General features: G+C 31.0%; 2 protein-coding genes across 3 annotated transcripts; one reads left to right on the top strand and one right to left on the bottom strand.

Moving 5' to 3' along the window:
* Positions 1 to 2,086: 2,086 nt before the first annotated feature.
* Positions 2,087 to 5,403, bottom strand: LOC100813311 (RING-H2 finger protein ATL54). 2 transcript variants are annotated; one of them, XR_005888274.1, is made up of 2 exons: positions 3,880 to 5,403; positions 2,087 to 2,495 (listed from the first exon to the last, which is right to left on the bottom strand). XR_005888274.1 is itself a non-coding variant. In XM_014766588.3 (2 exons), exons 1-2 carry the CDS (start codon positions 5,307 to 5,309, stop codon positions 4,109 to 4,111), a joined length of 1,089 nt encoding a protein of 362 aa, XP_014622074.1. In that variant the 5' UTR covers positions 5,310 to 5,396; the 3' UTR covers positions 3,860 to 4,108. The 2 variants fall into 2 exon arrangements, 1 of the variants encoding a protein (XP_014622074.1); XM_014766588.3 differs by lacking the exon at positions 2,087 to 2,495 and having other exon boundaries at positions 3,860 to 4,116; positions 4,229 to 5,396.
* Positions 5,404 to 10,250: 4,847 nt separating this feature from the next.
* Positions 10,251 to 21,846, top strand: LOC100797309 (uncharacterized). The gene is made up of 5 exons (XM_003544765.3): positions 10,251 to 10,435; positions 20,277 to 20,336; positions 20,471 to 20,553; positions 20,669 to 20,868; positions 21,745 to 21,846. Exons 1-5 carry the CDS (start codon positions 10,251 to 10,253, stop codon positions 21,844 to 21,846), a joined length of 630 nt encoding a protein of 209 aa, XP_003544813.1.
* Positions 21,847 to 22,031: the final 185 nt, after the last annotated feature.

The raw sequence follows: 22,031 nt of genomic DNA, 5'->3' as shown, positions 1-22,031 counted from the left end.
TATGCCATAATTGACGAGGAATTTACATTCACCATATGAAAACATGCCGTCAATATTCAACAAGATTTTTTTTTTTTTTTAACTTAGTAGAATGGTGTGACTGCTTTTTGAACGTGCCATTGGTCCATGCTTTCTTTTAAATTAAAAATTGGTCTATTGGTATGTCTTGCTACGTGTAGAATATATTTCGCTATACGTCCATTTCAGCAAAGATTCAGGTTGTTTTGTTTTATCTTCAGTCTGAATACTGTACAATACAACGTGCTACCTGTATAAGCCCATAGATTTGGCCTTTGGGTAAGCATAATACTTTATGTACGCACGTCATATGTTAAATTGTTAAGTAATTATACATGTCGAGAATAATCTCGATTACTGCTTTGGACTATTTGAGGAATGTATAGACAACTCACGTTAATGAATATATATATATATATATATATATAATAGGACCATGTGTATGTACAAATTAAAAATATTGTAATTATCAAGCCTTAGTAAAGCCAATATATGTTCTGTTTATATGCATGTTTCATCCCCCAAAAACCAAACATGTTATTGTTTGTAAGACTATTAAATAAACTTTCAAATCAATGGCATAAAATTCATTAGATTTTGTTGCTACTTTAGGGGGGAAAAGATAAAGCTATAAAGGCGTACCTATCATGCTCTGAAGAAGTTTTCCAAGGGGCATTCTTATGTGTTATTCATTCAACATGTCCAATGGGAGCTATATTTGCCAGCTGATTAGTGTTTACTGTGCATTTCGCAATGCTTCTGGGGTCCCATACATAACTTGAATTTGTTGTTTTCTTGCCTTCCCTTTTGGTTCCTCGAAATTTGGGCGTAATAAAATGCGCACTTAATTTTAAAATGAGTAATATTATATGTTTTTTTTTTTTACAAATGACTTCTTATAAAAAAAAAATCAAATATAGAAGAAAATATATTTAATATCTTGAGAATATAAATACTTTCAATATTCATCGTATAAAAGGAAATAAGAAGATTAATAAGTGGATGTAGTAGGATGATTTAAAATTATTCTCTTAAAATTATAATTTACACTATCAAGTAAAAACCACACTATATGTGGTGTGATTAATTTAAAGTTGGATTGTGAAGTAAGGGTGATGATTATTGTTTCTTAATATATGATGATATTAGTGAGAAATATTTATTAGTTTTGTCATTTATTTATATTTGTTAAGAAATCTTATTGACTATTAAGTAAAATTTATTCTTTCAATTGCATTTTTTATTCACAAGATTAATAAAGATTTTAGTGAAAGGAATTAAATTGTGATGCTACTTGATCCATAGAAACGTTGATTATTGTTTGTTAATATAAAACAGTCACAGTAAGTATTATTTACTTTAACGATTGTAATTATGCAATTGGCAAACAAAAGTGGAATTCCGAATCGTGAGGATTCGAAAAGGTTCCCCACTTCATTGCGCTCCTGTGGCAAATGATATGACCTAAAAGTAAAATTTTAGGAACAGAATGTTCTACCCACACTTTTCGTAATATAATATGACAATGATTTTGTTTCCAATACATAAAGCAATTCAGCTTTCTTCCAGAAATAAATAAATAATTTAATTAAAGTTGCAAACTGGCGAAGATTTTACTCTGCATTCAAGATGCAATGCACAGACAAAAAATAAATAACAGACAGCAATTACATAAAGTCTTGAAAGATAATTAACTTGTCAAGTGGAATCAATTTTTTAGATATCATCCAATTCAATCGTAAAAATAAAACATAATTCCACTTGAATTGATTTGAATATAATATAATAAATTTAGAAACAACAAATGTTAAATAAATTTATTCAGTTTTTAATCTTTTTAGAAACAACAAATTTAAATAAATTTAGACAAAGGAAAAGGTCGTCAAAAAGGCTTACAAAATTGAGAACACAAAAGTTGACTAACATATGGAAACATTAATATATATATTTTTTAATTTTTCTTTAACAATATCATTAAATCATAACATTTAATACATGAACGACAATAATCTATATATTACATTTTTTTGAGAGAAAATCTATATATGTTACCTAAGTCTCATAATTATAAAATAAAGCCCCTAAAAAAAATCAGTTAAATTATATGTCAAATATTTTTAGAACATAGTTCGAAACAGTCTTGCACCAAAAGAGACGTTCAAAATAATTCAGTCAACTTTTGAAGTCCGCATATGAGGATAGAACCCTAGGAATTGCTTCCTGCACCCCATAGGAAAAGTGAATGGACATGTATTTCCTTAACCCTAACACCCCTTCCCTCTCGTTTGCGATTCAGCCTTTTTTTGGAGGTGAGGGATATTTTTGTCAGGTTGAGTTTTCTTGGAGGTGCAGGAAGCTAAAAAGGGAATGTACCAAGTAAAAGCCTAGAACCCTCCATCTGAACTCTAAATACAAGAATGGGCCTTCTGGTCTGCTTCACGATGGTGCTTGTGTATAAGTTACTATCAGCCCACCAACTAATCCAAGCAAGAAAATAAAAATATTAAATTGGGGGCAATCACTTGTGGGACTTGTGGTAAGAATTAGTCTCAGTTAATTTTATGAAGTGTAGAGTATAATACCTAACAGGGTGTCCCATGTATGTGTCAAATATGAATTAAAATCCAATTAATACCTAACATGCTTTTAAACTATTTTAAAGTTTCTTTTTAAACTTAATTGATTTTTCATGTTGTAGAGCATGATAACATTTGATTAAGTAGGTATAGATATAGATATAAAACTATACTAAAGCGGTTAACTCATATGGTGCATTAATGATTAATTTTGGTCTAACTATATTTTTTGTTTCTTTAGTTTGGACTATGCAAATTTTGGTCTAACTATATTTTTTGTTTCTTTAGTTTGGACTATGCAAATTTTGGTGGCTTTAGTTTAGATTAAGTGCAATTTTGGTTTCCAATTTTTTTTTTCTTTTAGGTCTTTTTTTATTTTTAAATCAAGCAAATTTGTACCCTCCATGAATTTTCTTATTCCTTAAACTCTGAAATTCTCATTTTCTATCCAAATTCATGGATTTGTGATATGAAATAATTTTAAAAGTTTAAAAGTCACAAATTCAGTATAATTTTGATAAAATTTTGAAAGATTTTGTAAAATGTGAGATTAGTTTTTTTTTTTTTTACGAAAACAAACTCATAGCATTTCTCTATTAGATTAAAAATGAAAAAAACTATGGTCCTAACAAATTGCAGTAACACAGTAACTTAAAATATAGAATATTACAATTTACAACTACAATTCAGAACACGTTGGATGCAATTAGCTGGCTTCAACTCTCAAGGGGACTAATGCAAGTAAGCAACAACTAGAGAAAGTATTACGTGGCGTAGGACAACTATAATATTAATTAATCTCTACACCGACTACACAACTTATAAATTAAGTGTTATTATTTTTTTTTTGTAAATTAAAAAATTCGACTTCATGTAAAAATTCGTCAGAATCATAGACATATAATTCAAAACTACCTAATAATTAATTTCTCACTACCACAGTTACTATTTAAAACTTTGATTGGTTCATATGATCTGCACATATACAGAAATCACAGATCAAGGACAACATTATCAATACAAATTTGTTTTGACCCACTTCAGTTACAGCTTGAGCTGGTTGTGTTGTAGCATATTCAGCTTCTTATGGAGGACCATGATAGTTTATCAGACCACAATATCATTGTGGGGGAAGAATAATTGAAAGTATAGAATCGAAAATCTCGCATTCAAGTTATGAACCTCCAATATAAATATATATATATATATATATATATATATATATATATATATATATATATATATATATATATATATATAGCAAAAAATAGAGCATTTAATGTACCTTATTCCCTTTTGTGGGAGCAAACCTGTTCTGCAGTGCAACACTGGGCATTGTGATGTGTGATACAATTGCATACATGATACACCAGAGTTATTTTCAATGCCCGAGCACTTGGTAAAACTTCAATTACAATTTTACATTTTATTCTTCATTAAAATTGACCTCTTTTCTCTTTCACAATTTGCTGTTTATACCATTGTCAATGTTCAAACTCCAACCTAGGGTGCCCTCAAAATTCTGAGAGTAAAATGGACATCAAATCATCATGTTACTCATCAATATGTTCATCTTTCATAAAATGAGAACTCTAGTAGGGATGAATTGAGTTTAGAGTTTAGACTCATGTAACCTCTCGAAGTTAGAGTCCTTCCATTGCAAGAGGAGAATGACCTTTTCATAGATACTGGGCTTAAATGCAAACACTCTTCAATAGAGGAACGACGCACTGTTTTACACGTTTTTGAGTAGTAGTAATCACCATCTTGATCTTGCTTCCCTAGATTATCCGTGTGCAACATTGTGTCATCATCATGTTTATGATCATCAACAACACGATGACTTTCACATTCTGTAGTTGAAACAGACCCCATCTCTGTTTGAATCTCAATATTCATCAGAACCCCATTGTTCTGAGTTTCATCATTTACCCGATCCTTAGAATTTGATTCATCTATTGCTTCACTTGATTCCCCAGCAACCATGTTGCTGCTTAACCCACCTTCATTAATCCGTGAATTGTCCAAAAGGGTATCTTGATTCCTCCCCAAATTTGCATTTTCTTGCTCCGAATTCGACACGGGTGCTGGTGCTTCAGAATTGACACTATTAGAAACAATACCGGCACGACAAAGAGGGCAATTTGTGTGTGATCTCAACCAAGTGTCAATACAAGGAACGTGAAAAGCATGGTTGCACTTTGGCAAGAGTCGTAATGTCTCCTCTTCTTGAAACTCGTTCAAACACACCGAACACTCGGTTCCTTCAACCAACCCTTCATTCTTCTTGTACTTGCAAACCGTGATGGAGTTGATGATCGATTCTTGCAACCCCACAGTGGCAATGAGCCACACGGGGTGGTCAACTTGGTTCTCATTGAGAAACTCCTCAGTGGTGGTGTCTGAAGAGGGAACGGAACCGCTGAATCGCCAGCCGCACCATGTAGCATAGCACTTCACCTTGATCACGTAGAAACCAACCACAACAAAAATGACCGTGAATAGTGTAACAAGAATGATAAAGTAGGAAGATATATGGTTAACTTGGCTTGAATGTGAAATAGAAGGTGGTGGTGGTGGTGGAGGAGAGAAAAAGTAATCAGGGTTATTGTAACAATTGTAAGGGCATGCTGGGTCACAAAAGCCATAGCAATCTTGGGTTTGGTTTGTGGTTGCTGTTTCATCAGGGAAGAGTTTTCTGTGTTTGCTAGCCATTTGGAGTGTGTGTTTTATGAAGAAACTTTTACGGACACAAGTGGACAGAGAGAGGAAATGAAGAATGGGGTTAAGCGTGAGGTGGATTTTGTTTGGATTAAAAGAGAAGGAATATTTTTCTTTGTTTTGATGTCTCTTTCCAAGGCTTAGGAGACTATTGATGTGTTTGTTGGGTTTGGTAATCTGTAATAGGGTTGAAAGAACCTCCTTATCTTGTTTGGTTTGTTTATTAGTCAAGTAACAAAATTAGAGTAGCTCAGGTTTATTAAACAAGTAACAAATTAGAGTGGTTCAGTCTCACCGAAAATGAATTTTCAAATAGTTCAGGTATCATAATTTGTCCCTATCCAACTTTGTTTAAATTCCTTGGCAATTTCTTCTAGTAAAGTGGTGAAGAAAAAGGGTTTTATTCATTTCATGCAGCTCGTGCAACCCCTGTGGCAATTTCTAAAGAATGACGCTTTCTTCCTCTCCACAGGGGTTCTACAAATGGCAAAATATGAACCTGAATTTTCTTCTAAAATTAGGAAAATTGTAAAATAAAAAAAGTAAGTATATTTAATATTTATCCTTATTTTGAAGAATGTTAAGTTAACAAGCTATTTTCAATTTACATAATCTACCTCATTGTGTACTTCTCCAAGCTAAATCCCGTTCATTTATATTTAAGCAATAGAAAAGTAGTTCTTATGCAGTAAAAAAAAAAAAAAGTAGTTCCTGTATGTTGCACAAATACATTTCTAAGTCAGAGTTACTGTGCTATAATTTGTTACAAAATTAGTTTTTGATAATTAAAATTATGTACCAAAAATATACTTTGTTTAGAACATTCTGATAAAAAGATCAATGGTATTTTTAAGAAGTACCTCGTCGATTAGTTAGCTTTAAAATAAAATGATGAAGGATCGCTATCAATGTAAGAATAATGTTACCTAGGAAAAGTATACACCAACTGTTGTGTGACTTTGTTCCTGACCTTAATTGGCTTTATAATAATTAATTAATTAATTAATTTAAGTGTAGTCACATCACTTGAGATTAAATAAAATCATCATTACATGCATTTTTAAAAGTCTTAATAATTTACAATTACTTGGAAATTTATTGGTGTAAAGTCTTTATCAAGATGTGACCATATCCCATCTTAAAGTTTGGTGGATTCAGAAATCGTCTTCAAAGCTCTAATCAAATTAAATTCAACAAAGTGATGTTGAACAGCTTGAGATAGCCATTTGCATCCTTAAGCACACACAACTTGTCCTCTCTTTCTCTGTTGTGTGTTTAATTTCTCAACATCATATGTAACTCACATGTTTTCTTATGAGTTTAATTTTGTACAAAGATCTCGTTTTTCTTTTTGGTGGTGATATTAAGATCTTTGGTGGACACAAGAAGATAAGAAAGGATGAAAATATATAAATTGGATAAAATACGACCTAGTAAACTTTTATCCTATTTTGTGTTTGAAATGGAAAAAATAATGACACCAAATAATATAAATCATATTTAAAAAACAAAATTACTCTTTTGATAGAATTACTATATCTTTTTATAAGAAATAAATTGAACATATATTTTGATATTTACATATAGTATTTTAAATTATTAAAAATACAAAAATAAAAATATTATAAATTATTGAACTCTATACGTATATAATTTCAATAAAATGTACTAAATTTTAAATTTATATTCTTATAAGATTGTGTATTGAATTAAATTACAATTTTAAGTTATAAAAAAATATAGAAATAACAAGAGAGTTGTAACCTCTGTGTGTGAGTGTTCAAGTTAGATTAGACTCGTCTAAAGTGAGAAAATGCACTTTAAACGATAAAGTGCAATTATAACCGTTAATTAGAAAAAAATAGTTAAAAATTGAGATAAAATCAAATAAATATTTAACAAAATCTAAAATTAATGCTAATATCAATGGTTAATTTTTAAAATTATTATTATTATTATTTTATTTATCTTCTAAAGCGTATTTTTCTTACTTTAATGATGTGTTTGGTTCAACGAATGAGGAGAAGAATAAAAAAAAATTAATGTGTCTCACACCTTCTACATTCTACTTTAATTTAAATATATCTCTTTTATTTTTGTCTTCTTTATTGCATCCTCCCAACCAAACACAACATAATATAAGGGGATCAAATCCATCAAAGTTACGATGATGACAGGGAAGTATACACATCTTGAAGAATACTACGATAACCAGAGTTGCGAGCTGCCAAAACAGAGAACAAGGGATGTGATGATAACCTCAATCATAATGCATGATGCATGTAGATACCCATTTAATGCACAAGAGTCGTATGAGTCAGAGAGCACTGACCCTATAGTGCACTAAGTCTTTGATCCAACACTAAGCATTGATCCAGGGGTTAGTGAAGTTAGAAAAGGAAGGGTTGGGAGGAGGGTAAGAGGTTAGGATAGTAGGGTAATTTTAAAATGCTGGGGTGCACTTAGGGAAAATAAGGATGTGTTTAACAATGCCCGTAATGGAAAGCAGTTCACAAAAAAGGACTTACAATTTGGTATATACTTGAAAACTAAGGCAATTGCTTCCTACACCTTTTTAACCTTCTGAAAATCCTATTAATTTTACGATTTGGATTAGCTTTTCAGAATGTAAATTACATTTCAGAATGGGATGCAGGAAGCAAATCCAGAATTGCACGAAGCAATTACCGAAAGTATAGCATTTTAACACCCCTCACAATTGTACAAGAAACTAAGGTACTTGCTATATACATTCCCAGTTTTTGCTAAGTACACCCCAATCCTTCCCTTTTTAAATCATAATTACTCATTATACTCTTTTTACTTAAAGGAGTGTACACCCCTAGGTATCCATTTTTCTTTTCAAAAATGTCTTTCTAGATATCTATTCTGGAAATATATTTTTAGAATTATATATCATAGTTCTAGAAATACATTTCTGGAATAAGTATATGTTATTCTGAAAACACATTTTTGGTAATAATAAAGTTAAGATCGTTGATGTTGTAAATACTTATCTTACACTTCTATTTTTGTTAGTATTATGTTTATCCTATCATTAGTTTTCTTTAAACCATATCTAAAATCTTATTTTTACTCTACCTTATATTGTTCTTTAAACCCTAATTTTGAGTCTCATCTTCATTATATGAATTTTAATTATCCTTCAAAAACTCTTGTGTGAATTGTGTGTGCATCACCTCTGGTGTAGTATTTGATTGTGCACTTGATTATGCATCCTCCATCAAGGTTTTTCATCAATTTGTACTCATAACACACCTTCTTCAATGTGTCCAACAATACATTGCCTTCACCTACTTTGTATTAGTACATGTAATTTTCTTGGTCCCCCTATCTACCTTTTGTTTGACGGTTCACATATCCTATTCCAACTCAAGATTCGTAAAAGGTAGATATATAAAACGAATTATAAAAAAGATACCAAGAGCAAATTCTATTTTTTTTATATAAAAAAGGCGCCAGATGTTATATAAATGCTTCATAAAATTTAATTCTAATATACTAGCTATAAAAAAATTGACACTATAAATCAATATATATATATATATATATATATATATATATATATATATATATCACTTTCAATTATGTAACAATTTACTGTTGGATTGTAGTATAAAAAATATACATGTTGTCAATATATATTCTAATTAAAATCTTATTTAATTTAAAAGAATGATGACAAGAATATAACAAACATACTATAAATTAAATTTCAAAGTTAAACTTAATTTACCATTAACAAGAACAAACTTCTTAATGAATCCTGACACTTCGTCTCCAAAGATTTTATAACTTTTGATGAAGTTTGGTATAACTTTTGGCATAACATTGCCAAAATCATTTTTTTTTCTATACCATGAGGTGAAGATGGGGTTCATAATTAGGGTTTAAAAAACAATAAATGTAGAATAAAAATAAGATTTTAAATAGGGTTTAAACTTTAAAAAACACTCATGATGGAATGAAAATAAGACTAAAAAATATGGGGGGTATAAGAGAAGCATTTACAACTTTAACGATCTTAAATTTATTACAACCAAAAATATCTTTTCAGGATAACATATATCTTTTCTTGAAATGTATTTCTAGAACTATGATATACAGTTTTTAAAATATATTTCCAAAATAGATATATGATATTCCGAAAAAGACACTTTTGGAAAGGAAAATGGATATCAAGGGGTGTACTCCTTTAAGTAAAAGGGTATAATGGATAATGAGGGGATTGGGGTGTACTTAGCAAAAAATGACCATGTAAATAGTGAGCACCAACACTATTTAAGCATAAAGATGGTGGAGAATTAAGGCCCAAATATTCCACGCCATAGCATGCTCAACAAAAATCGTTGCAATAATAAATGTCTCCCAGCACGCCAGAGACTCAAAGTAAATCAATTCAATCTTAATCCGATTGACTTAGTTTAAATTAATTGATTTTTTATTTTTAAATCCAAACCAAACTAGTTTAATTAAATATGATTAAGTTGAATTTAATTTCATCTTAAATATGCACCAATTCAACTGATGAATACTCCTAAATTTTACCTAAACAGTGGGATTAATTTGCTATCTGGTTCAATACTTTTCATGTGTTACCAATATAATAGAGTCTTGAATTGGATAAAACAGATGCTCAATTTAAACAATTATTTTATTAATGAAATATTTTGCTAAAAAATTATTTTAATGTATGTTGACTTTTCGTTACCCTTCTCCTTACTCGCAAATTCTGGCTTATTTTAAAACAAGTTCATATACATACTATTCCTTTCTACGTGTCTACTTGTCCACTTGAACAAGTCCTATACCTATACAATTCAATCCTCATACATTTCCTCAGCGTCCCCATTGGAAAAATTGTTCCGATATATTATATATAGTTACAATCCGAATATTAGATTCATATATATAATGATGGCAAATACAATCTTTACTCAAACGATTACTTGCTTAGCCGTAGGAAAATATCCAGCTTCAAATGTTGATCATCCCATTCATCCCCTTCAATTCAACTCCAAACTCAAACATAATAATCGCTTTTCGGTTCCAGAAAAGAACCTAGCCTTGAGATTTCAAAATGGTTCCACAAGAAAGATGTACGTAACATCTTAATTAATTAGTTTTTTCATTACATTATTTGTTTTGTTGCTAGATTTGCACTACTACAAAAAACAGTTTTAACATCGGTTTATTAACATCGGTTTTGGACAAAACCGATGTTAAGTTAAACGCGGTGGCATATTTGTAAATAAAGTATTATTCTTAACATCGGTTTTCCAAAAAACCGATGTTAATGCATACACATTAACATCGGTTTTTGAAAAACCGATCTTAACATCATTAGTTAACATCGGTTTTTCAAAAACCGATGTTAACATGTGACACGTTAACATTGGTTTTTCAAAAACCGATGTTAACTAATGATGTTAACATCGGTTTTTGAAAAAACCGATGTTAATATAAACTTTTTTTTAATTATTTATATATTTAAAAAAAACATATATTGCGTTATTAATTATATTTTAATTAAAATAATAATAATTAATAAACAATAATAAATTCAAAAGGTAAACATTTAAAAATTAAACTAAATTTTTAAAATGAATTTCGTAATTTTAATTTTATTATTTCATGATTATCATTTAAATATAACACACATTTATATAAATTATTTGATATTAGTTAATTTGAAAAAAAAAACTGTTTTTAATAATAGAGTTTAACTTTTATAAATTTTTTATAAAATGTTGGTAAAATCAATTATATCGTAAAAAAATTAAAATTTATTACTAATATATTTTGATTTAATTATTATAAAAATAAAAAAATCTTCATAAAAAGGTAAATGGAGAATATTGTTTAAAAATTCTATGAAATCCTACTATATTTATGTTATCGTATTATCTTTAAATTAAAAATAAATTAAAATATTTGTATATATTAATTTGATTTATTGAAAATATATGTTACAGTGGTTTAATTTAAATAATTATAGTTATCTCATATATTTGTAGGATTTTAAAAAAAATTATATTTTCATTATTTCTAAACAAAATTTTCAGAACAAAAATAAAAATATTTTCATGAGACACGAAAATTATGTTTTAAGTCTTTAAATTTAGAGTTAATTATAATCCACATATAATTTATTTTTATTACATTTGTCATTTTTTTATTATTTTTAACCACATTTGTTAATTATGTGAATTTTTTGTTAATAAATTTAATAAAAAAATCATTTATGAAAGAAGAAACAAAGAAAAAGAATTATTTTTAAATAGTGATGAATTTTTAAAAGAGTAATTAAATTAAAAAAAGTTAAAAGTAAATGTTTTAAAATATTTTTTTAGCTAATGAAAGAAAAATTTAAAAATTAACTAAAATAGTATGTCAAGACTTATTTCGAATACACTTGACAATGCATTGCCTTATGACTTATGTGATGCGTCGAGGAAGACAGTGTAGAGAAATAATATTACAACATAAATTTTTGCATCAATTTAATATAAAAAAATTCTCTATAATCAAACAATACAACATAAATTTTTGCATCAATTTAATATAAAAAAATTCTCTATAATCAAACAATTTTCTACGCACGTATAGAAAAATTGTCACGCTAAGCTTACTATAAATAACAATTAATATTTATTATCAAATAATAGTGTAAAAATAATTTATACTATCTATATATGTATAAACTATTTGCTCTTAAAATTTAAAACAAAAGAAGGAAGATTAAACTCTTGTGAGAGCACGAGAAATAAAAGTATATAACTGAATCAAAGGATGTATGCTTAGAGACGAAAGTATATAATTGTTGATAATTAAATTATCAATACCAAAATAGTTTTTTAAATAAGTAAAAAAAACCCGATGCTTTGCATCTTAAAAATTACTTATTAATAATAATCTTTTGGTATAAATAATTTTTTCTTATTCGAAAAGTCTGGACTTTGTTTAGTTTGGTTGCCTTTGGGCGTTGGTCCTTCAAATTTGGAAACAAAAACTGACTATATTGTGAGTCAATTTATGAATAGAAGTGCATTCCAATTTTTTTCTTTCCTTATTTTTTTGAATTAAAATTAAAAATAATAATTAAGATTGGAATTTGTCTCTTTCTTCAATGATAATCATAATAAAAAAAATTCAAAAGATAAGATTGATTTAGGAATATAAGACATACGTTGTGGGAAGAGAACTCTTCAGCAGATTGTTGATACAGCTCCGGGTTCCTTGGTGCTTTTGAATTGAGAATTTTAATCTTTGGTTTCGTTTTGTTGTTTCTTATCTCTTTCTACCAAAAAATAGAAATAAAAAATAAAGGAACCGTGTAGTGAGAGGGATTAAGAGAAAAAGGCACCTGTGAGAGTGACAGATATTAAGATTAATTAATATGATATTTGATCTAACAGATATTAAGATTAATTAATATGATATTCGATCTAGAATCTTCGGTTTATTATAAAATTAAATATGGATTGATTTGCACCGATTACATGTATATCAAGATAAAAGAGGAAGTGAATAATTTTATATAAATAAATTATTACTACAATATTTTAACAAATATATTGCAAAAAATAAATATTTATTTCATATAACTAAAATTTATAATTTATAATATATAAATTATATTCTGAATAAAATTTATAATAAATAAATATTTTTGAACATAAAAGTTATATTTTAAATTTATAATAAATAATTTATATGTGATATATTATTATTTTTAATTATTCGTAATTTCTTTTAAAAAATTGAAATTTAAATTAGAACTAGAGGTTGAAAGAGATGGAAAAAAAAACTCTTAAAATACTCACGCTCAAGAATAACAACTAAAAGAGCTTTCATTCACGCTATAGAAGGATTTATAGTATTATTTTTTATCAAGGGAAAATAATAGAAAGGCAAGAAGCAGCCAAAAGAAAGGCAAGAAAGGAAGGGGCACCAAAAGGCAAGAAGCTTCCAGAAGAAAGGCAAGAAGCAGCCGATAACGCCACAACACAGTTTCTTTGTATTTCACAGTACAATCAAGTAAACTTGTTTTTCTTCTCTTTTATTCTGAACTTCATTGATGCCTTCATGTTGTGTTTTTCTGTTACTGATTTCTATTGTTCGCTGCGTTTCGTTGAAATGAATGCTTTGTTTCGGTGGAGCTTTTTCAATTGAAAAGAAGAAAACAAATTATGGATAAATAAAAAGATTGAAAAACTGATTCAAAGAGGTAGAGATATCTCTGCGAAGAGGATTTGTATTTCATATCATCGATATCGTTGCGAGGGAAATGGATCCTCTTCATATTTCTTTTTTCCTTGATTTCTTCTATTTTATAAGGCTTTGAAAAAATAAATAAAATGGAAATGATATACACTTTGGTGGAGTAAGATTTATTTTCTAAAGGAGAGGATCCGATCCCCGTTATGAGAACTCCTGTGTATGTTCATGAAAAAAGAAATCTATGGCTGATAATGCAAAGCAATGTTCAAATTTTAATTTATTTTTAATCATATATATATATATATATATATATATATATATATATATATATATATATATATATATATATATATGACCATTCATTAATTTTTCTTTTCTAAGCTTCTTTCCATTTTTTAACAAATTGTTGAAATTCAACTTAAAAATATATATGTGAAGTTGTGAACCATGTTTTACGGGAGTCAACCTAAAACAGTTTATAATTTTGAAATATGCTTCACAAGACTATGTGCACCCAAAGTGATGTTACGATTTCTTATGCAGGTAGGAGCTACTGCATCAATGCTGGTAAGATGCCCCTTTGCATCCAAATCTTAATTGTTGGATTTTATGTTTAAATTACAATATTGTGTTTACTTTTTTAGCTAACCATACAATTTATATAAATAAGTTTCCTTTTGATATTTTACCAATGCAAAAGAATATCTAATTTGTGCATGCTGATAAAAAATGAGTTTCTACTCATCAATATTGGTCTTACATCCCTCATTTTTTGTCATCCTACTGGTATGTATCAATTTGAGACCTTTTTATCCGCACTTCTTTTTTTTCTTATTAAACCATGGTGCTAACATCAACTAGGGGGAGAAATAAATTATGCAACACATAAATTGTTAGTTTATTTAATCATTTTTATGTTTTTTTTCTCTCACCAAGAATATGTTTTGACCAACCAATAATTAGAGACTAATTTTTTGTATTCACATTGTCAGGGATCAAACTCCTACTAATACGCTTAAAAAATTGCTATAAAAAAGGACGAGTCAATATGTGGGCGTGAACTTTACAATTACGTGGCCATACATGGCTAGTTGCCAATATGCCATTGATAGAAATTTGAACCGTTCAAAATCGTTGATGCAATCAGAATGCATTTTTAATACAAGTTTGTTAAAAAGATTTTGTGCTTGTTTTTCTTCCCATCCCATGAGAACCAAACTTCTAAGTTCTAACCTTATCGCATCTCATTATTACCATTTAGGCTGGATCTAAATTAAAAAATCATGGTAGTGGTAATATAGCAACTATGTTTCACTTTTTTTTTTAATCCGTAAGAATTAAAAAGAAATATCAAAATATTTACAATTATGACTCCGTTAATATACTTTCGCAGAATGATTGAATGCACATCTTTTCTAAAGTGTATTTTATTTCAAAATTTATTTTTCCAAGAGTAAAAAAATATACTTGCCTCCAGCTTGTCATACTTTATCCAGAAAGGAGAAGATCAGTTTGTGCCAGTGTCTGCGCCAGGTTAAAGTACCACAAGGATACTCTTCAAATATTAAGAGCCTTGTGCAGTTCAAGGAGCTTAAACTGGTGGGGTTAAAGTCTCATGATTGTCACGTGTTGATGCAACAATTGTTAGCCGTGGCCATACGAGACATTTTGCCTAACAAAGTCAGGTTAGCCATAACTCGCCTGTGCTTTTTCTTCAATGCCATATGTAGCAAAGTCCTTGATCCGGTCAAGTTTGATGACTTGGAAAACGAGGCTGTAATTATACTGTGCCAGTTGGAGATGTATTTTCCTCCTGCTTTCTTTGACATCATGGTCCACTTAATTGTTCACTTGGTCAGAGAAATCAAATGTTGTGGTCCTGTTTATCTGCGCTGGATGTACCCGGTTGAGCGCTACATGAAGATCTTAAAAGGGTATACCAAGAATCTACATCGTCCAGAAGCATCTATTGTTGAAAGGTACATTGCAGAAGAAGCCGTTGAATTTTGTTCAGAGTACATTGAAAAGGCTAAACCTGTTGGCCTTCCTGAGTCTCGCCATGACGACAGAGTGGGCGGTAAGGGTTCAAGAGGACTGCATGTTATCACTCCAAGTGTAGAAGATTTGTTACAAGCTCACTTGTATGTATTGAATAACAGCAATGAAGTTTTGCCATACATAGTTCAGCATGAACATTTAGTCAAACAAAGTAATCCAAAAATGTCAAAGAACTGGGTCTTGAAAAATCATAACAAGACTTTCTCTGATTGGTTTAAAGATACAATCTTTGCTGACGAAAATGCTTCTGAAACATTAAGAAAGCTAGCTCATGGGCCTAAAAGAAATGTTATAACTTGGCAAGGATACGACATAAACAAGTATTCCTTTTACACAAAAGCACAAGACGACAAAAGTACAATGCAAAACAGCGGGGTCACCCTAAGGGCTGAATCTCAACACTTTGCAACTGTACATGATGACAATCCCTTTGTAGCTTCAATCCCTTACTTTGGCTTCATTGATGAAATATGGGAGCTTAACTATGTCAAATTTACTGTTTGTGTTTTCAAATGTAAGTGGGTTGACAGCAACACCGGTGTGCGGACTGATGATGTAGGATTTACGTTGGTATACTTAAAGAAACTAGCTTACCAGAATGACCCTTTCATCATGGCAGAACAAGCTAAGCAAGTATTTTATGTGCAAGACCCTTGTGATGAAAGGTGGTCTGTGGTTCTAAACGGGAAAAAAATTGGTGTTAATGTAAAAGATGATGATTCATACATGGACACTTATGTTAGTCCTTTGTCTACAAAAATGACTTCTAACAACGTCGTAGAAGAAGAAGCTGACGACGTTCATGCTAATCGTAATGATCATGATGAAGGAGAATTAATTAACATCGTCTAACGTAATTTTCTAATATAATATTTCATTTCGGTACATTCATTTACATAACTCATACAGTGTTTTTTTGATAATATTAACTAACTCAACTTTTTCTCTTTAAAGGACCATGGCTACTCCACCTGCCTCGCCTCCTCCTCCTCTTCCTCCTCCTCCTACAGACGCTGATGCGTCTCCATCTACGTTGAAGCGGACACGCAAGGCGACACGGCTACGATCATTGGCCACTAGACCACCTGGGGCAGAAAGACTTGTGGTCAACGTCGATCCTGCTACCGGCAAGGCCGACGGTCCCCATAAGAAGAAATTAAGAACATATTTGGGGATTGTCGCTCGTGATAAGGTCGACGTGACATATGACACTTGGAAGGAAGTCCCTACTGCTCAGAAGGATTTGATATGGAAGGATATTCAGGTATTTGAGTTTTCTTCGTTGATTTTCTTTAATAGTCTAAATTTGTTATTTACTTACAATAAAACCTAATTTATTGTTTGTCAGGCGGAATTTCAAATCCCTGAAGCTTCTGACAGTAGGACAAAGAAGAAAATTCTTCAGATTGTCGCCGAGCGCTGAAGGCAGTTTAAATCTGACTTGACTAGGAAATGGGCACTTGCAGTCGACAAGGACGGTGCAGACGACATTGTCTGTGAAAAATATGGCATTAGTAAGGAGAAATGGACTCAGTTTTGTCAGACCCGCAGAGACCCCTCATAGGAGGTATGTACTTTGTCATTTTAGTTGTTTTCCACAACAAAATCACTTCTTATAATTTATTGTAATAATCATTTTCATTAATGTTAAACTTTTGCAAGATGTACGGAAAAAGGCACAGGCCTCCCAGAAGCAAAACACTGCCCCCCACGTATTGTCTCGTGGGGGTTACGAATATTTAGAAGAAAAGCTCATGGCTGAGAAGACAAAGAAAAGACTGGAAGAAGCTGCCCAGTCTGGAAGCACTGAGGGCATCATTGACCCTCCATCTCCCATCAGACGCCACGTGAAATGGAAGATGGCCCGCACGAAGAAAACTGAACAAATGACGTCTGAGACAACAAAGGAAATAACTGACAGGATTGTAAGTCATTTTTAATTAATAATTGTAATTATCTTTGTGTATTTTGTGAATTCCTTGGACAAATATGTGTTCGGTACAGGATTCTTTGGACGAGCAGGGGTCATAGGGATCGTTCGTCCCCCATGGACGTCAGGATATCCTGACTGCTGCCATTGGGCGACCAGAGCACCCTGACCGTGTTCGTGCTGTTGGAGCCGGTGTCACCATAAAACAATACTTTGGATCAGCTTCACGAACATCCCGCAGTTCTTCCTCCATGCCTCTTGAAGACCTAGAACAACTGACCCAACAAATCAGAGACCAACTAGAGGAGTCAATTACAGAAAAAGTGACTCGAAAGATGATGGAATCCTTTAGCCAGATGCAGTCGCAGTTTCAGTCTCAGATGCAATCACAGGCAATTGCACTACCTCCAGAGCCAGAGGTTGGTCCCTCAGGTCCTCGTGTCAGCACAAAGGAGAGTTATGTTGCTCCCTCAGGGAACGATCCAGGGACGGGTGACTCAGACAAATGCGGCCTATATATTGAAGAAAATCCTTCTCGCTTGGTTGCCCTAGGAAGACTTTACGAGGGATCCACAACAGTTCACAACATCCCATTGTTGCATGGCCAAGTCAAGGTTGGTGTTGAGGAGGTTAAAGATACAGAGGCTCTCGTTCCTGTACCCACTGACGAGGTTACCTTAGTGGGGCAGGCACTTAACACTTTCCTTGCTTGGCCAACACATCTTGTGAAGCGTTTATTAGAACAGGTATTTTACTCTGATTATATGTTTATTTTTTTCAATTAATTTGTTCACTGTAATCAAAACTTGCTAATTAACTATGTTTTATCAATAGGCAGCTGTGTCTCCAGCAAAACCTCTAGAAAGCCCGGATGAAGAGGTCGATGATCCCCTGTACCTGATGACATTGACTATCCCACAACTGTTTTTGAAGCCGCTCTAGGTTATGTGGGATGCTACCATATTCGGGGTGTTTAATCAAAACTTCCCGTTGTATATAAAGCACGAAGATCTCTCTGAAATTGCACATGGTGGTCAATGTCTCAGCATATCTGTTATACAGTTGTGGATTCTGTAAGTCATTTTACATTACTATTAATTACCAAAGTAATTGTTTTAAATTCATACATAATTAACTTTGACTTAACAACACAACCATCTGACTGAGACAAGTGTGCGAGCGGGGAATTCTGATGTGTATGGATTCCTCGAGCCACAGTCCATTCAGAGATCTGGGCAATCACAATTTGAATCCGAAAGTTACATCAGGAGTTGGATACAGAGTTCAAAACGAGATGTTTACCTTGGAGCCTATCTGAATAGGTAAGTCAAACACAATAATTGAATTTAAATAATCTATACTAATACAATAACCCATATTCGTCTCTACTGCAGTGGACACTGGCAAATGGTCGTCATTCTACCTAAGGAAAACCTAGTTGTCTGGTTTTATTCTTTGCATAACAGGCCAGACAACTACCTTAAGGGAATAATTAACAGGTCAGTATTGTTTTCAATACATTTTCATTGGCATAACTCAACAACATCAATATTTTAATGTTCCTTATATTCAACACTAGTGCTTTGAAAGGACTTGATGATACTCCACAACCGAAATCCAAGGCTGTTGCTAGGTGGATTGTTGTTAAGGTACGTGATTTAAATAAAAGTTCTACTTATATATATTTTATGTGTGTGTACACTAATTGTAGTTAACGTTTAATTAATATCCAAATTTCATTATGTATTTAGTGTAATAGACAAAAAGGAATCACTGAATGTGGCTACTACGTGATGCACTGGATGTCCACGATAATCTTATGATCTTTCAGGAATAATTGGGAGACGGTAATTGTTTATTACAAACAAATTTGGTTTTTTTTTATAATTGTTATTACATTATTAATTTATTTTTTTATTTGATCATGCAGTATTTTAATGAAGTTAGACCATTGGAAGCAGAGAGATTCAAGGCACTTCGCATACAGTGGGCACAGTATTATCTAAAAGTTAGAAATCAAACATAGGATGTTAGGCAACTATGTAACTTTAGGTTAATAAATTAGTTTACGTACTTTGCATTACATTTTTTACAATTGTTGTTTCATCTTAACATTGAACAACCTTTGTTGATAGCTAGTTTTTTGCTAAAATCTATTTGAAAACTGAATGCAAATGATATATGTTGTGTGTTGTGTGGTCTGATTTTAAATTTACAGGTTAAATTTTGGTTTTTTTGTAAAAACAAAGACATTATATAAAAAAAATTCCTGAAAACAACATCGGTTTTTTATAAAAACCGATGTTAACGTGGGTTAACATCGGTTTTTTATAAAAAAAAACCGATGTTAACTGTCAATAGCAACACATTCGTTAACATCGGTTTTTTGTAAAAAACCGATGTTAACTGTCAACAGTAACACATTCGTTAACATCGGTTTTTTGTAAAAACCGATGTTAACTTTCAACATTAATATACATTTTCTGGGTGTAATTCATATTAGCAACATCGGTTATTTATATAACCGATGTTGGTAATTTTACGTTAATATCGGTTTTTCAAAAACCGATGTTAACGATAATATTATCAACGTTGGTACTTTCAACATCGGTTGAAAAAACGATGTTGAAAGTCATAAATAACCGATGTAGAAAGCATATTTTCTAATAGTGTTGCTTCATGAAGAGCTAGTTTCTTAGTTCGTTCTTAAGATTGAATCCTTCATGCAGGAATATGGTTGTCTACGCTAGCATAACACCAGGAGACCCTATTGATCCTTCTGGTCATTGGTAACTCATTTCCTCACCAAATCTCTTATCATATGTGACATTATTCACTTGTGCTTTTAATTATTTTTTTTTTCTTTTAGTTTAATTTGACTTGGCAAATAGACAAAAAGATTAAAGAATATATTCTCTCCCAGGAAAATTTGGATCGTTGGCACAATATTCACGATACTTGTATCCTTTACGAGGGGCAAATGGGGACCCTTGCTACAATTGAAAGGTAAGAGATCACCCATGTTAACTATTAGCAAAAATGAATTATTATTGGCAATTAATATTAATTAGGCCTGAAATTTTCTCTTGTGTGATGATGAGCTTTTTTGCTTTGTTCGTAGAGAAAGTTGAAACAACAATAGACGAAGCACAACGAGTAGTAGACATTGTAGAAGACGTGGCTGAGGGGGTGGACAAGGTGGCAGAAGAAGCTGTGAAGCATCTTCCTGATGGAAAACTTCGTGATGCTGTTGAATTTGTTGAAAAAGTAGCTGAAGATATAGATAAGCATGCCGAACGCGCAGAAGATGAATTAGAAAAGGTTTTAAATTAATCTCTATTATTTGGATGACATCAAACTAACGTTTAATATTCTCATAATCTAAAAATATTTATTTCTTTTTTATAAAGCAATTTGAATGATTTATTTAATGAAGAGAAAAAAAAATATGTTCAGACATTGTCTTTCAATTACACACCATCATCAATTAAAATTTATTAATTTTATAACAATTATTCTAGAAGTAACATCAATAATGATTTGCGATTGGATGATCAATAAATTATTTAATAACAAATAATAAATATTTCAACTTTTAAAAGCATATTAGTTGACAAGAAAAACGAAAACTCTTTAATGACAAGTAATAAATATTTCAACTTTATAAACATATTTACTATGGAGGCATCCGTTAAAAAAAAATTACGTGGATCATACGGCTTAGGTAGTGAACAAGAAAAAGGAAATTGAAAGAAAAACGCAAACGCTAATTTTTCTCAATTATCTTAAAATTGTGGCTGGATGGTTAGATATGAATTGAATTATGTGATTGGTTTTTATGATTTGGCTTAGTATCTTAGTCTCAATGTTAGAAGTTTTCTATTAACATTGAATAACTTCCCTTAGACAATAAATTAGACTTTAATAAATAACGAAATTACTTGTTTAATCTTCAACACGAAAGTTGGCTGATTCAGTTTTCGATTCAATTGCCTTGTTCAGAATTTCCTCCCTAGCTCGAGCCAATAACAATAAATATATAACTTGTTAATCGCTATTATTGCTTATTGCAGAATTATATATATCACTTTAGTTATCTTTTGAAGGCCAATTGCATGTGCAAGTTTATTCTTTATTTGATAAGTTTTGGTCTTAGATTTGAGCAAGACATGATGACCTATTTGGATTAACGTGTAGGTGGAGAACATGGAAAACGAGTTTGAGTCCTTCATTGAATCAACCACTCATCATCAGGAAAATTCAGTCACAACGACCGCAGAAGCAAAAGAACAGAAGTAGAAAAAAACACGGTTGCAGACCATGGCGACAATTCATAAACTAAAAAATTCAACAGGACATTTCAATATTTTCTTTTACAACATACTTGTATACTTATTTGTTATATATATAAATAAATCACCATGTGGAAGTATATACATAGAATAGAACACAATATAATCGAATAATATAAATTCGTGTACAGC

The sequence above is a fragment of the Glycine max genome, chromosome 14, assembly GCF_000004515.6.
Source record: "Glycine max cultivar Williams 82 chromosome 14, Glycine_max_v4.0, whole genome shotgun sequence".
Classification (NCBI taxonomy): domain Eukaryota; kingdom Viridiplantae; phylum Streptophyta; class Magnoliopsida; order Fabales; family Fabaceae; genus Glycine; species Glycine max.
Note: the sequence above shows the minus strand (reverse complement) of the source record. Positions and strands in the feature narration are given on the sequence as shown.

Excerpts from the sequence above, each read along its gene's own strand:
- LOC100797309 (XM_003544765.3), top strand. The coding sequence starts at position 10,251 with ATGATGGCAAATACAATCTTTACTCAAACGATTACTTGCTTAGCCGTA. Across the intron at positions 20,554-20,668 it reads ACCCTTGCTACAATTGAAAG|AGAAAGTTGAAACAACAATA; the intron begins GTAAGAGATCAC and ends CTTTGTTCGTAG. Across the intron at positions 20,869-21,744 it reads CAGAAGATGAATTAGAAAAG|GTGGAGAACATGGAAAACGA; the intron begins GTTTTAAATTAA and ends ATTAACGTGTAG.
- LOC100813311 (XM_014766588.3), bottom strand. The coding sequence starts at position 5,309 with ATGGCTAGCAAACACAGAAAACTCTTCCCTGATGAAACAGCAACCACA.